At 39.3% G+C, this 16,493-nt stretch overlaps 1 protein-coding gene across 5 annotated transcripts in view; it reads left to right on the top strand.

The window, feature by feature from the left end:
• Positions 1-16,493, top strand: part of TMEM131 (transmembrane protein 131) — a 257,449-nt gene that overhangs the window by 153,311 nt on the left and 87,645 nt on the right. For all 5 annotated transcript variants that reach the window (XM_005575032.5, XM_005575031.4, XM_065526617.2 and 2 more), the window contains 2 exons: positions 11,045-11,161; positions 13,369-13,491. In XM_005575032.5, the coding sequence (XP_005575089.3) occupies positions 11,045-11,161; positions 13,369-13,491 (240 nt within the window). The remainder of the gene's footprint in view (positions 1-11,044; positions 11,162-13,368; positions 13,492-16,493) is intronic.

Below are 16,493 nucleotides of genomic sequence, written 5' to 3'. Positions count from 1 at the left end.
CTGGATTAGGCTTTGGCTTAAGAGAATGCTGTGGCACGGACAGGCGTGGTGGCTCACGCCTGTAGTCCCAGCACTTTGGGAGGCTGAGGCAGGTGGATCACCTGAGGTCAGGAGTTCAAAACCAACCTGGCCAACATGGTGAAACCCACCTCTACTAAAAATACAAAAATTGGTTGTGGTGGTGTGCACCTGTAATCTCAGTTACTCAGGAGGCTGAGGCACAAGAATCGCTTGAACCCGGAAGGCGGAGGTCGCAGTGAGCCAAGACCACGCCATTGCACTCCAGCCTGGGCATCAAGCGAAACTCCATCTCAAAAAAAGAAAAAAAAAGAATGCTTGGGCTGCTTAGCTCTTCCATCCAGACCACTAAAGCTTTCTCCCTATCAGCAGTAAGGCAGTTTTCCTTCTTTACCAGGTGTGTGTTCACTGGAGTAGCATTTTTAACTTCCTTCAACAACTTTTCCTTTGTATTCACAGCTTGGCTGTTTGGTACTAAAGGGGCCTAGCTTTGAGCCTCTCTTGGCTTTCAGCATGTCTTCCTCACTAACCTTATCATTTCCAGCTTTTGGTTTAAAGTAAGAGATGTGCAACTCTTCCTTTTACTTGAACACTTACAGGCCATTGTAGGGCTACTAATTGGCCTAATTGTGATATTATTGTATCTCAGGAATAGGGAAGCTTAAGGAGAGGAAGGGAGTTGGGAGAACAGTGGCTGGTGGAGCCATGAGAACACACATAACATGTTTCATTTTAAGCTTGCCATCTTATATGGGCATAGTTTGTGGTGCCCTAAAACAATTTCAGTAGCAACATCAAAGATCACAGATCATGCAGATATTATAATAATGAAAAATTTGGAAATACTGCAAGATCGCCAAAATGTGACACAGAGATACAAAGTGAGTACATGCGGTTGGAAAAATGGCACTGGTAGACTTGGTTAATGCAGGGTTGCAAAACGGCAGTACCTGTGAAGTGTAGCAAAGCGAAGCACAATAAAATGACATATGCCTGTATGTTTTGAAGATACACCCAACAGGATTTCCTGATGTGGGATTTGAGAGAAAGAGAAGAGTGAAAATTGACTCTAGAGTTTTGTCCTGAACTCTAGTCCTCAACTAGAAGGACAAAGTTGCAATCAGCTGAATTGAAGAAGGCAGAGGGTAGAGCAGGTTTCGGAGGTACAACCAGTAATTCAATTTGGACATGTTAGATTTCAGGTATCTCCTAGATATCCAAGAGGAGGTGGCAAATAGGCAGTTAGTCTATGAGTTTGGTATATGAGGACTAGACTAGAAATAGAGATTTCGGAGTCACTAGTGTAGATATGAAGCCATGGATCTGGATGAGATCACCAAGGAAGGAGATCACCCAGGGACTGAGCTGTGGTACAGTGCTGACTTGGGAAAATTACGATTTGTTAGTGGTATTACTAGAAACTCAGATCTCCTGTCGATCAGCTATATACTAGATGTCCAGTTCCAATAGTGGCAGAAAACTGCACTAAAAATTAAACATTCCATGGTGATTTTCCTAACTCTTTGGAGTTTAGATGGGCCTTAAAAGGGTATTGTTTGAATAGAGACATTTTTAAATCAAATTAAGTTCCCATAAACACTTTAAAGGACACCGGTTTTCCTCTGGATACATTTTCCATTATACACATAGGCTTTAGGAATCTCCTCATTGACACTAGAACTGGTCTTGGGTGGGAATACCATAATTCTGTAACTGTCACTTTTTTTAGAGAACATTTCAGATTTTTTTTTTGGTGGATACACAGCATTTATTGTACTAATTTTGCTACCTTTTTTTTTCTTTCAACTTTTAAGTTCAGCGATGCATGTGCAGGATGTGCAGGTTCGTTACATAGGTAAATTTTTTTTCACTTTTTTTAATATCGGAAACTGAGACCCACGTTACAGTCAAGGGCACCTTACCGTCACGGTCAGCCCGGTTTAAGGGTGTGTTTTCCCAGAGAGAATGGCACTGGTGGTCTCAACTCTACCAAGGAAACATTAAATTTTCTGCTTGATTAGACCACTGATAGGGATTCAGACCACACACCTCCATGAGTACTGATACACAGTGCAAATTTTAAGAGTAAGTTAATTTTTCTCCCTTCCTGCGGTGCCCAGAATGAGTCACATAAGTTTTCTTCACTGCCCCTTTCTGTGGCTTGGGTTTGTACTTGTCATCCTCACTCCTTGTTTTATTTGAAGAACGTTCTCTTGTTCTTCTTTTTTTATTCTTGGTACGGTATAAAACATCGGTATTACAGGCACTGGCATCTTAGATGGGAAAATGATATTGTCATATTTTGTTTTGTTTTGTTTTGTTCGTATTGCCAGAGTCCTCTCTGTGTCTCTCAGTGTCAGTTCTGTGAATCCTTACATTGTCAGAGGGAGTTAGGAAGGTGATGAGAGGGTGACCAGTCATATGATTCTGTGGAATTAAATTCACGACAATAAAAAGTGTGGGTGGACTGCCTGAACTCAGTGATATTACCCACTTCGTTTCAAGATTTTGTTGTTTTAAAGTTAATTTGGCTTTAATCTTGCCCACCAAGAGTTAAACCTAAACATTCAATTATTTGTTCTTACTCCAAGGGAACATGAACACTGAGACCCTTATAAAAAAAGATCCAGGCTAAAATATGCTTGAGTGAGTCCGCAACCCTTGTGGATTCACCCAAAACAGTAAAAAAAAAAAAAATATATATATATATATATATGTATATGTGTATACATATACACACACAGATATATTTAATATATATTCTATATGTATTTGTTTTTAAATTACAGTATACTTGCAGTAAAATTCACCCTTTTAGTATATAGTTCTGAGTTTTGACAAACCCATAAGGTCATATAATCAACAACTTGGTCAACTCAAACCACTGAGTGTCGCCTATTCCAGAAGACTGTATTGATTTGGGACCCATGTAGCATATAGTGTTTTTAGTCTGGCTTCTTTCTTTTAGCATAATGCATTTCATGTTGGTTGGTGTAGCAGGCTGTATCAGTTCTTTGTACCACTTTATTATTATGGAATAGTATTTCATTGGCTGGCAATGTCACTGTGTGTTTATTCATTCACCAGTTGAAGACTTTTGGGGTGTTTCCAGTTTGGAGCTATTATTTAAACCCACTGTAAATATTTACATACAGATGTTAACAGTTTTTTTGTAACAACTGTACCCGTTTGTATTCCCATGAGAAACATGTGAGAGTTTCGGTTGCCCCACGTCGCTATTAGCACGCTGCATTCTGAGGTTTGTGTGTTTTGTGATGCGAGTGGTTCAGCTCGGTGTACAGTGTTAGGCCATTTTTATTTTAATCTGCGTTCTCCAGTGAAAATTGATGTTGAGCATCTTTTTATTTGTCATCCATTTGTTTCCTTTGGTGAAGTGTCTGTTCAGTTCTTCTGCCTGTTTTTTAAGTTGAGTTATTTGTTTTTTCATTGAGTTCGTGAGAGTTCCTTATGTGTTCAGGATACAAGTCTTTCTTGAGATACGTGATTTTACAAGTCTTTTCTTCTAGTTTGTGTCATACCTTTTCATTCTATATCTTTGAAAGAGCAGAGGTTTATAATGTTCATGGTGTCCAGTTTATCAAATTGTTCTTTTATGGGTCATGCTTTGGGAGTTGTAGCTAGGAAATCTTTGCCTAATCCAAAGTCACAAAGATTTTCTCCATTTTTTTCTTTCCTAGAAGTACAGCTGGCCCTCTGCAGCCATGAGCTTCTTATCCATGGATCTAGTCAACTACAGGTCAAAACTATTTGAGGAAAAAAAAAAAAAAAGTGCTTCTGTACTGAACAAGACTTTTCTTGTCTATACATGTTCAGACAAATAATACAGTATAAACTATTTACTTAGCATTTACATTGTATTAAGTATTACAAGTAATGTGGAGATTATTTAAAGTTTCCCCGGGAGATACGTGCATAGCCAGGGGGATAGGCATAGGTTATATGCAAATGCTGCTTTGTATTATAGCAGAGACTTGAGCATCCACAGATGTTGGAATCTGCATGAAGTCCTGGAGCCAATCCCACAGATACCGAGGGACAACCATCATAGTTTTAGATTTTAGATTTAGATCTACAGCCCATTTTTAGCTGCTGTTTGTTTATGGTATAAGATATGGATTGAGGATTGTTTTGATTTGTTTTGCATATGGATATTCGTTTGTTCCTGGACTATCCGTTGAAAAAGACTATCCATTGAAAAAGACTATCCTTTTTCATTAAAATCCCACTGTATTTTTGTTGAAAGTCAGTTGACCTTGTGTATGTGTGAGTCTGGTTTTGGACTGTTCACTATGTTCTAATACGTTCTAATAGACTCTGAAATACCTGTCCTTTCACCAGCCCATACTGTTTTGATAACTGTGGCTTTATATTAATTATTAGAATTAGACACTATGACTCCTCCAATTTTGATTTTCTCTTTCAGAATTTCCTTGGCTCTTATTTCCTTTCTTTATCATCTAAATTTTAGAATCAGCCTATCAGTTTCTTAAAAAAAAAAAAAAATCTGAGATTTTATCATGTTCTTTTGAATTAACTTTAAATGTACAGAAAAGTAATACTTTCCATATATTCCTCACTCTAACATTCTTCTGATGTTAACATCTTATATAATCATAGTGTAATGCCCAGACCGTTTGTTCCCCAAAGAAGACCACCAGAGTCCAGAGTCAAAGCCAAGCGGCAAGGATCTTTTACTGCAAGTTCGAACTTGGTCCCTCCATTCCACCGCATACAAGAGGGCCTCGAACAATGGGAGTGCTTGCCTTTTATAGCCCGATGTAAATAGGATAAGTAAAGTTATAGAGGAACAAGGGAATTCTTTTGGTTGCAGCACTACAATTGGTTAACATTTTAAGTTATACATTTAGCAGTTTTCTATTGGTTCCCACGCTTCCAGTAAAACCACGAACGGCTGTGTTCTTATCGGAGACTTTCCAGGTGGTGTTTTTTTAAAGTTGAGATATATGGTAGTCTCTGAGTTGAGAAATGTGTTTGTACTGGGCTCAGGAAGTTAAGAGATATATGGTGGGATGTGTTTGTACTGGGCTCAGGAAGTTGAGAGATATATGGTGGGATGTGTTTGTACTGGGCTCAGGAAGTTGAGAGATATATGGTGGGATGTGTTTGTACTGGGCCTGTTTGTGTTGGGTCCGGGGTTGAGGAATGTGCCTGTTTTCTTTCAATAGTACAATTTTCAAACCAGGAAACTAGCATTAGTACGATACCATTAACTAAAGAATTTGTATGAATTTCATCAGTTTTTCTATCAGTGTACTACTTTTTCTGTTTTAGGATCCTATTTCACATTGCATTTAGTTGTTACTTCTCCTTAGACTGAAATTTTGGTTGCACTTGCATTGGATATGTAAATCCATTTCAGGAGAACTAACATCTAATATTGAGTCTTCTAACCCGTGAACACAGTATTTCCATTTATTTGTCTTCTTCGGTTACTTTCACTAATGTTTTATAGTTTTCAGCTTACAGAACTTGCACATTATTAGATTTATACCTCAGTATTTCTTTGTGCATGTGTTACCCTAAATAGTATGTTTTTAAAAATTAGAATGTCACTTGTTCATTGCTGGTGTATGGAGATACAATTGATCATTATATGTTGACCTTGATTCCCATGACTTCTTAAAACTCTTTTAGGAGCATTTTTGTAGGGATTTTTCGGTATGGAAAGCCGTGTTATCTGAATAAAAACTGATTTTTCTTCTGTACTAATGTGTAATGCCTTTTATTTATTTTTTTTTTTCGTGCTTCTTTGCACTTTGTTTTTGTTTTTTTGAGATCGAGTCTCACTCTGTCGCCGGGCTAGAGTACAGTGGCGCAATCTCTGCTCACTGCAACCTCTGCCTCCCGGTCCAAGCGATTCTCCTGCCTCGGCTCCCTGAGTAGCTGAGACTACAGGTGCGTGCCACCACACCCAGCTAATTTTTGTAATTTTAGTAGAGACGGGGTTTCACCATGTTGGCCAGGATGGTCTCAATCTCTTGACCTTGTGATCCACCCACCTCAGCCTCCCAAAGTGCTGGGATTACAGGCATGAGCCACCGCTCCCGGCCCTCTTTACACTTCTGATACAGTGTTAAATAGCTGTCATAAGAGAGGGCATCCTTCCCTTGTTTTAAATTTTGGAGGAAAAGCATTCAGTCATTCACCATTAAATACTATGGTAGCTCCTAGGGCAGGAGTGTCCAATCTTTGCTTACCTGGGCCACACGTAAAATACACTAATGATAGCTGATGAGCTAAAAAAAAAAAAAAAAAAAAAAACAACAACAACAACAACACACACACACACACAGAAACTTAATGTTTTAAGAAAGTTTACAAATTTGCGTTGGGCCCATTTCAAGCTACCCTGGGCTTCATGCAGCCCATGGACCACAAAATGGACAAGCTTCTTTAGGGTTTTTGCAGGTGTTCTTTATAATATTGAGGGAGTTCTCTTCTATTGACTTAGTTTACTGAGATTTTTAATCATGAATCGATATTAAATTTTGTCAAATTACATGCTGCTATTGAGATGATCTTGTGCTTTTTCTTTAGTCTGTTAAGTAAAGTACATTGATTTGATTTTTGAATGTTGAACTAGAATTGGATTTCCAAGATACAAACTACTTGGTTGCTGGTTGTCAGTTGTACCCTTTAGTCATTAAGGAGAATTTACAAAACAAATGAAACCCAATTCAGCTACTTAACCTAGGAATGGGTCCCTGGCTGAAGACTGCTCTCTGCCATTTTAGAAGCAAGAAGAAACTCACACTCACCTTTTGTGTTGGAAGTGAGCTGAAACTCCAGAAAGGAGTTACCTTCCTTTTATCAGTATGGAAGCAGGACAGCTTGCCTTCACTGTCGGAAGCAAGCAAAACTCCATAAAAGAAGTTGTACAGCAAAACAAACTTTAGATGTCAACCAAATTTGGGGATATTAGGGATTCTCTTGAGGGAGGGGATCCCCCAGGCCTCAGCAAATTGTCTCATTGGTTTGAGCCGTAAGGATAGATCAAGTTGGTATCAAGCACTGACAGGAAATTTGTCAAAGATTGTTGGAACCGAACTGTCGATTCCTTCCTGGGCAGGGGTCGCCGCAAAGGATCACCGACACGAGATTCACAGCAGAGAGTTATTTATTACTAGCGCGCTAGGGTCCCAAGTTCTAAGTTGGCCCTGGGACCCCGACTGCTTGTTACAGGCTGTTTATATAGGCAAATACAAGTTCAAACACAGCTTAGGGCGCGAAATTCAAACAAAGCTTTAGGCGCGTGGTAATTGGGTCTGTCTATGGCCTGAGCAAGGTGTCTTATGCTAATTGGTTAGAGCAGGACCTTATGAGGTTTTTTCTTGGAGTTGCTGATTCCGGGAACTTCGAGGCAGGGTGGGACCCCCGGAATTGGCAGGGTGGGACCCCATTAGGTTGTTTCCCGGAATTGGCAGGGTGGGACCCTATCAGGGTGGGACCTTATTGAGGCAGGGTGGGACCCTATCCAGAGCCACCTGGTGTTAATTTTTTCTATATGAGGCCTAGTTTCTAAATTTTATGAGGCCTAGTTTCAAGATCAGGGGCGCCTCCACTCAGAATCCCTGTGGTTACTAATTGTGAACCCAAAATATCTGAGACCGGTCTCAGTCAGTTTAAAAAGTTTATTTTGCCAAGGTTAAAGCCATGCCTGTCACACAGCCTCGTGGGGGTCCTGATGATATGTGCCCAAGGTGGTCGGGGCACAGCTTGTTTTTATGCATTTTAGGGAGGCATCCTGCATCAGTCAATACATGTTAGATTTACATTGGTTTGATCTGAGTGGGCAAGACAGCTTAAGTGAGGGCTTCCAGGTCATAGGGAGATTTAAACATATTCTTTTTAATTTATTTATTTATGTTTGATATGGGGTCTCACTGTGTCACCCAGGCTGGAGTGCAGTGGTGTGATCTTGGCTCACTGCATCCTCTGCCCACTGAGCTCAAGTGATCCTACCTCTTCAGTGTCCCAAGAAACTAGGACCACAGACGCCTGCCACCATGCCTGGCTAAGTTTTTTGTATTTTTTTTTTTTCGGTGGAGGCTGGGTTTCACCGTGTTGCCCAGACTGGTCTGGAACTCCTGAGCTCAAGGGATCCACCCTCCTCGGCATCCTAAACTGCTGGAATTACAGGCGTGAGCAGCCGCACTCGCCAGATTTAAACATATTACAATTGGTAGTTGGTTAGAAGAGTTACCAGCAGTAGAAAGGAGTGGCTGAGTCAAGATGAAGGGTTGTGGAGACCAAAGTTTTATCGTGTAGAAGAAGCCTCCAGGTAGCAGGCTTCAGAGGAAATAGATTGTAAATGTTTCTTACCAGACTTAATGTTTGTGTTAATGTTAATGCTGGAGGTATATAATGAGGCATGTCTAATCCCCTTTTCCACAATGCCAGAACTAGATGTTCTGATTAACTCTGAAGTGTTCTTGGCCGAGAGGAGGAGTTCATTCAGATGGTGGGGCGGGGGGTGGGGGGGGGTGGGGGGGGGTGGGGGGTGGGGTCTTAGAATTTCATATTTGGTTTACATTTGCCAAGTTTTTCACCAAAACTAAAAGTTGCTAAGAGTTAGCATTGTTCCATGTAATTGAGGCTACTTAAGAAACAGTTTTACATCCAAGGTGTTTTGGCAAAAGATAATATGGCAAATTTGGTGGGGGCAGGTTTGTTTAGAGGGTTACAGAATTATTTTAAGCCAAAGGTTTGAGCGAGTTGTGAAAGGTTTATAAAACATTTAATATTGTAAAAGAAATTCTGTGTGTGTGCATATTGGCTAATGTTAAAAAAAGTATTCATATTTTTCATAAATTGAACATTAAAATAGAAAAGCACAACATGGGAAAAAAAAACACAACTACTTGGTCAAGATGTGTTATCCATTTTATATCTTACCTTGATTCAGTTTGCCAATACTTTGTAGAAACTTGTGTTTCTGTGTTTATGAAGGATATTGGCTTATAGTTTTTAAGTCTTTGCGTGGTCTTGATATCAGGGTAATGCTGAATTACGAATGTTCTCTCCTGTGTGTTGGAAAGTTTATGTAACGTAGGTATTATTTCTTTCTTAAATGGTTGGTAGAGAATTCATTTCCACGAGTTAAATCATTTAAGATCAGGCTTTTCTTGGTGGCAATATTTTAAACCACAAATTAAATTTTAACTGTGTGCAGGACTATTTCAGTTTGAATGAGCTTTGGCAGATTGTGTCATATCTAGGCAACTGTCAAAGAATGTGTCCATTTCTCCTAGCTGTTAAATTTATGGGCATAGAGTTGCTTGTAATACTCCTTTATCATTCTTTCTGTGTGTAAAGGTATGCAGTGATATCCACATTTTAGTTCCTTATATTTTTGACTTCTCCCTTTTTATACACAGTCACTCTTTGCAGGGTTTTATCCATTTTATGGAGTTTTTGAGCACCAGCTTCGGTTTTATTGATTTTTTTTTTTTTTTTTTTTTTTTTTTTTTTTTTTTTTTGCTACTTTCTGTTTTCTGTTTCATTAATTTTTGCTCTATTTTCCTTCCTTTTGCTTACTCTGGGTTTAATTTATTCTTTTTCTAGTGTCTCAAAACAGAAATGTAGATTATTGATGTGAAACATTTCTGTTCCAAATAAGCATGTAATGCTATGAATTTTCCTCCAAGTATTGCTTTACCTGCAGCCTTCAGATTTTAATATTGTGCTTTCATTTCCAGTCAATTCAAAATATTTTGTAATTTCTTTTGTTACTACTTACTTCCCCCGTGGCTTATTTTAGAAACATGTTGTTTAATTTCAGACTATTCGAGGGTTTGCCAGATGTCTTTCTGTTGCTGATTTCTGGCTCGGGTGTGAATAGCACCAGTGTCTACAGCTTCCAGGGTTTTTGTGCTCTGGTGCACCTTCACACAGTCAGCCTCTAGCAATGTGTAAACATGTTAGCTGCATTTTTAGCTGACACTCCTGTATAATAGCCTCATCATCTTCCCTTCTCTGCCATGGGTGAGCCGGTATTCCCATTCCGTCTGTCCTCGGAAGTGCTTGTCTTTCTACAGTTTTGAACTAGTTGATAATCCTCTCTGTGATGGGTTCAAGAAAAGTCGTGAATTACTGTAATTATTCTTTTGCTGCATTTTATTACAGTAATGTAGTGCAACAAAAGAATAGTTACAATAATTCGCAACTTGTAAATTATTCTTTTGTTGGTGGTAATGTAGGAGACATACTCTGTCTAGACATCTTTCTTCAGACTAAGGTGAAGCCAGAGTCTTACTACCATGTATTTTGAGCTATAATTTAGGTAGCATGTTAGAGTTCTAGCCATAGAGGCAGAATGAGACAGGTTGATGGCTTTACATATTAAAATGTATTTTAAGGCTTTGTTGCAGGGCAGAACCGTAATTTCAGTCTCTTGAACGTGGGAGTAGCCCTATTGTTTTGTGGTAATAACATTTTACTTTACTAACTATAGTGACATTCTCAGTTTGCAGAAAGTAACAGGAGTGAGTTCCTGCACATACACTCACCCCGCCTTCTTTTCTATTTAAGTTGCCGGGACATTTTGTTTCTTGTGTGAATGGAAGGCAGATTTCAGAAGGTTGAGGCCTGGGTTTATTCTTTGGGCTAAAACAAGTCACTGCTTAGTAGTACAGTAGTATATCTATATGAAAAGCTCAGCTTCAATGCAACTTATATCTGATTTTTGATCATGAAACAGCCTGTAATTAGGTACTTCATGCCAGCCTAGTGATTGTTAAATGAACAGAATCTAGGAAACCATCTGTTGTACAAGGCTGTGGCTCTAATGGACAAAGGATATGTGACCGTAGACATTCAATACGGAAGACATCTTTTTAATTACTTTCCATTGCTAACTTAAAGCTTAAACTTTTAAAGGAAAAACTAGTTTATGGAAATGATTCTAAGATACTTATTTAAGGAAGTTGAGCTGTATAATTTTTTTTCTTGTTATGAATTTAACTTTATTTATTTTCTGTTTCAGAAAATTCTTCCAGGAGGAAATACATCGTTTGATGTAGTTTTTCTTGCAAGAGTAGTAGGAAATGTAGAAAATACTTTATTTATTAATACATCTAATCATGGGGTATTTACTTACCAGGTAAGAACCAGAATTAAAACTTATTTTATACAATATGATCATTACCTCTGCCTTATATGCCAGCCTTTTAAGAACGCAGAAACTCAGAGGATAATAGAAAATGTAGGAGTTTAGACTTAGAGCATTTTTATACTTACAGTGAATATCTCTATTCAAATCAGACCGAACAGGTGATTTTAAAGCGACAGCTAAAGTGTTAACATAAGGTTGACAATAGTGAAAAGTATTTTCATACTGACTTACACATGCTTGTTTAATTTTTACTTTTACACACTTATGAAGCACGCTTGATAATAGTGTTGATTAAAACACTTAAAACAATTAAAATTCATGCCTACTTTAGTAAGTATTTTTTTGATAAACTTATTTTTACATAGAATTTTGGTTTAGGTCATTAAGGGAAGTTAATGTATATAGGAGTCATATAGTAAATCTTTTTGTATATCAGCTATTATTCTGTTTGTGAATCAAGATTTTTGTATGTCAAGACTATTAAGGCTGGGTATGGTACTTCACACATGTAATCCCAGCACTTTGGGAGGCCAAGGTGGGAGGATCACTTGAAGCCAGGAGTTCAAGACTAGCCTGGGCAACAAAGCAAGACCTCATCTCTACAAAAAACATTTTTAAAAATTAACTGGGCACAGTGGTGAGCACTTGTAGCCTCAGCTACTCGGGAGGCTACAGTGGGAGGATCCCTTGAGCCCAAGAGTTCAAGGCCACAGTGAACTACGATTGCACCACTGTGCTCCACCCTGGGTGACAGATCAAGACCACATCTCTAAAAGAAAAAAAAACAAAGATTCTTAACAGTAATTGCTCATATTTGTCCAGCAGTGTACTACGCATGCCCTTCTGCCTATGTTATAGATACCGTTATTGTTGAAGTTGAAGTTTTAAAAGGTTTGCCCATGCTATTAGTAAGTTATTAAAGGGGACTCAAACTCATGTCTTTGTAACTATAAAGACTGTAATCTTTACCACTGTGCTGTGCTGCCTGGAACTCGAGTGTTAGCTCTGACACATTACAGGTCCTGTGCTTTTGTGTTTTTTTTTTGTTTTTTTTTAAAAACATTTCCTCCCCAGTACCCATTAACTCTGACACATCATATAAAATAAGGGTCAGAGGCAGTGTTCCCTTTTAGTAGGGACCATGTCTTCTGTTTCTGTAAGGTGACTAAATCTAACGATTGCTTAGTAGACATTCAGTACGCTGTTGATGCTTGGTTCAGTAATTTTGAAGTGCTAGACAGATCATACCTATTTCACGTGTACTTGTTGAGTAAATGAAAAGACTGCCACAAAAATGAAAGTCATTGCCCCGCGACGGCGTCTCCCAGCAGACCTGGGTGATCACAGCCAATCTGGACTATTGAGGGTCATGATCAGGTTGTTCCCATGGTGACCCCGGTGGCCAGCTGTCTTCTTTCTTTACCTCTTCACATCTAATCTTTCATCAAGTCTTCCTCCTAAATATATCTACAGTCTGTTTACCTCCCTCCTCCTCACTACCACTGCTGTCTTCCAAGCCACTCTTGCTGGATTACACGTTAGCTGTCTGAATGCCCTCCACTCTCCCCCAACACCTACAACTGTCTGTTACTCACTTTAGCAGAGGGATTTTTTTAAAAAATCTTTTTATTGGTTTCCAGTCTGTCTCCAGTACTACGATGTAAGTTTCATGAGACCCAGCACATTATCTGTTTTTTTTACTGTTGAATTGTTCACTATTGTATATGTGCCTAGCACCTCATAGACACTTAATAAATAGCAATATGTTAATAATATCATTTGAATTACTGGTTTACCCTGCTTAGTCAACCTAGGGCCATCCCATGTGGGAATGACCTGGGGCTGGGCTTGGTATTTGAGAAGTTATCTGGGCGGTAGATCCATCTTCTGATGGCTGGGGTCAGGAAATCTTTTGACTCCCTATTTTCTTCTTTTGTCTATTGCATGCCTTCTTGAAGGACTGTTATTCGATTTCTAATATATTAAAGAAATCATTCTAAATTCACGTACATAGTAAATCAAATATGTAGCCAAATCATGTACAGAAACAACATTTGTGGGGTTTTTTTAAAATAAAGGGATTGTTAATATTTTTCCATATAAATTAAATTTGCCAGTCTCCCTAGATGAGTTATAACTAAAAATACTAATTTTAAAAACAACTAAAATTGCATTTTTTTCCTCCACTGAAACAGGTATTTGGTGTTGGAGTTCCAAATCCATATCGATTGAGGCCATTCCTTGGGGCCAGAGTCCCTGTAAATAGTAGTTTCTCACCTATAATAAACATCCACAACCCTCACAGTGAGCCTTTACAGGTGAGTTTATGATGCTGATTTTGAATAAGCTTCATTTTGGTGGGAATTAATGTCTTAGCGTGAAATCTCAGTTTGTTACAGTTTCCAAGACTATTTAAAATAATAGGGTTTTATAGATGTATTGAAGAGGGTTATTACTTTTAGTACAGCTTGCTGTAGTCTGAATTTTGGAATACAGTGGTCTGGATTTTGAATTTTTGGAATCATTTTTAAAATGACTGTGGCTTCTCTGGTGTTATAGTTTAGGCAGCTCTGCATTTAAAGAAGAGTTTTTAGCTACACAAGGCTGCTTTTTTTTTTCCCCTGCAATTCAACACCTTCTGGCCCAATATCCATGTTTTTTAAAACAGTTCAAGTTTATTTCTGGAAATAAATTTTTGGTGATGGCAGCCTAGAAATTAAAATCCAGGGAAAGGGTAATATAGAATTATGATTAAAAGCAAACTTATTTTTTATTTAAAAAATGCAACTTCTTGTCTTACCTAATCTTCTAGTAGTAGTTGTTTTCAAGTGTGAAATTCCTCCTCACCAGCTCCTTGTGTCTTTCACAGTGGGAGTGGCTAGTGTCATTCCTTCAGAGAGTTTCTGAAATCTATGCCTTACATCCTAGAGACTTAAGTGTGTGACATGTGCAGCCTCGATGGCTTCTAGCTGTGTTGTCTGTGTTAAAAGTAGATGCGAATGCTTTCTAGAATAGTCCAGGATGCCAGAGTTCTTTCGGACCAACACTGAAGGACTTAAAGCAGCTTGAAAATGACAGGTGGAGGAAAAATACTGTATTTGGTGGTAAGTGTAGGGCTTTGGCAACTGAAATGGTTGTCCCAGACCACCCTGGTATAACTGTTCGTAAACAACAGAAGGGGAAATGAGGAAGAACTGGGGGAAATGTTCAGAGCCTGAATAGTGAATGCTTAGAAATGATAAGTGAAAGCAGCAAGAAAGAAATCGCTCCCCAACACTTGGCAACATCTGGGTGAAGATAGCTACTGATAAAAGTACTCTGCCCCAGTTTTAATTTTTGTAGCTGGATGTCTACATCACAGAAAAACCTGCTCTTATGTCCTGCTTTTCAGGTGGGAAGTATTCCCTCTTATCCTCACTATCCTTCTGTCGTTTACATCCTTTTGATACTTTAGGTAATGGTGTAGCTTCCCTGTTCTGGCTGTTATTACAAAGCTATATAGAAACGTCTGAAATTCTTGCTGCTTTCCCAAGGCTGGGCACAGTGGCTCATGCCTGTAATCCCAGTACTTTGGGAGGCCGAGGCGGGCGGATCACGAGGTCAGATCGAGGCCATAGTAAAACCCTGTCTCTACTAAAAACACAAAACAATTAGCCAGGCTTGGTGGCGGGCGTGTGTAGTCCCAGGTACTTGGGAGGCTGAGGCAGGAGAATGGCGTGAACCCGAGAGGCGGAGCTTGCAGTGAGTCGAGATCACACCACTGCGCTCCAGCCTGGGTGACAGAGTGAGACTCCGAAAAAAAAAAAAGACAGGTTCAGGGTCTCCCTCTGTCATTCAAGCTGGAGTGCAGTGGCATGATCATGGTTTACTGCAGCCTTGAACTCCTGGCCTCAAGCATTCCTCCTGCCTTAGCTTCCCAAGTACTGAGATGACAGGCATGAGCCACTGTGCCTGACCTCTTACTCTGGTAGACCCGGCTGCATGAGTTGCCCGCTCTCCCGTAGAAGGGCTGTTACACCCCAAGGCTGCTGCCTCATTGTGGTGGCCAGACCACAAGGATGGAGCTTGCAGGACTCAGCAGATGTTGGTCAGTCTACAATTGCCGGAATCGCCTTGCAGTCTGTACCTTTTCTCCTCAGCCTTTGGAGTTATCAAGCTATCGCCCAGCACAGTGATCACTTTGAATTCAATTCATCTAGTCTTTTTCCAGTTAAAACATTTTAATTCAAGATTTACACAAGAGAGCAAATGGAACACCAAAGCTGCTCTCTTAAAACCAAATATAGATTGTTTACCTGGGAAGACGTTCTTAACCTCATAGTCCAGTGTTATTTTGTGTCACTAGTCTTGTCAATATTACAATAAGAAAATATTGTAAAATGAGAAAATGCATATGATTTGTTGATTATACAACATAAACACATGAGTATGTTCTCAGGAAAAAAATATTAACAATTCAAACATGAGTGAAGCAAAAACGTCCCTTTTAACTTCCTGCTTCCCAGTCCAGCTGTCCAGCAGAACTTTCCGTGATGATGGAATAGTTCTTTCCCTGCTCTGTCCAAAAGAGTAGCTGCTAGCTACGTGTGACTGTTGAGCTCTTTAATTCTGCTAGGGTGGCCAAAATGTTATTTCAACTAATTTAAATGTAAATAACCACATGTAGCTGATAGCTATTGCATAGACAGCACAGTTGCAGTCCAGGCCCTTCCTCATGGACACCACTTTTGCCACCTTGTATGTGTCATTCTACACCTTTCTCTGTGCATGCAAGCATGTGGGCACAGAAACATTTATTTTGGGAATTTCTTTACACATAATATATTCTGTATATAATGCTTGGCTTCCTTTTTTTCCCAAACTATACTAAATTAGAACAAATAGCACTGGACTAAAAGTAAAGAATGTGTCAGGTTCCTAGTTTTAATGTAATTATTTCTTTGACTTTGTAATTTAGACTTTTTCTGTCTCTATTTCTTTATTCATTTTCTCTGTTATCAGTAAGCGACCTTTTAATCTTCTGGAGTTTTTTTTGGTTTTTTTTTTTTGGTTGGTTTGTTTGTTTTCCAGGCACGACTGGAGTGCAGTGGTGCAGTCTTGGCTCACTGCAGTCTTGACCTCCCAGGCTCAAGCAATCCTCTCACCTCAGTCTCCTGAGTAGTTGAGACTACAGGTGCACGCCACCACACCTGGCTAATGTTTTTTATTTTTTTGCGGAGACAGAGTCTCACTATGTTGCCCAGGCTGGACTGCAACTCCTGGGCTCAAGTTAAGCACCGCCACCTTGGCCTCCCAAAGTGCCGGGATTACAGGCATGAGC

This window comes from Macaca fascicularis, chromosome 13 (assembly GCF_037993035.2).
Source record: "Macaca fascicularis isolate 582-1 chromosome 13, T2T-MFA8v1.1".
Lineage (NCBI taxonomy): Eukaryota > Metazoa > Chordata > Mammalia > Primates > Cercopithecidae > Macaca > Macaca fascicularis.
The sequence above is the reverse complement of the archived record's forward strand: the minus strand, read 5'-3'. Positions and strand labels throughout refer to the sequence as shown.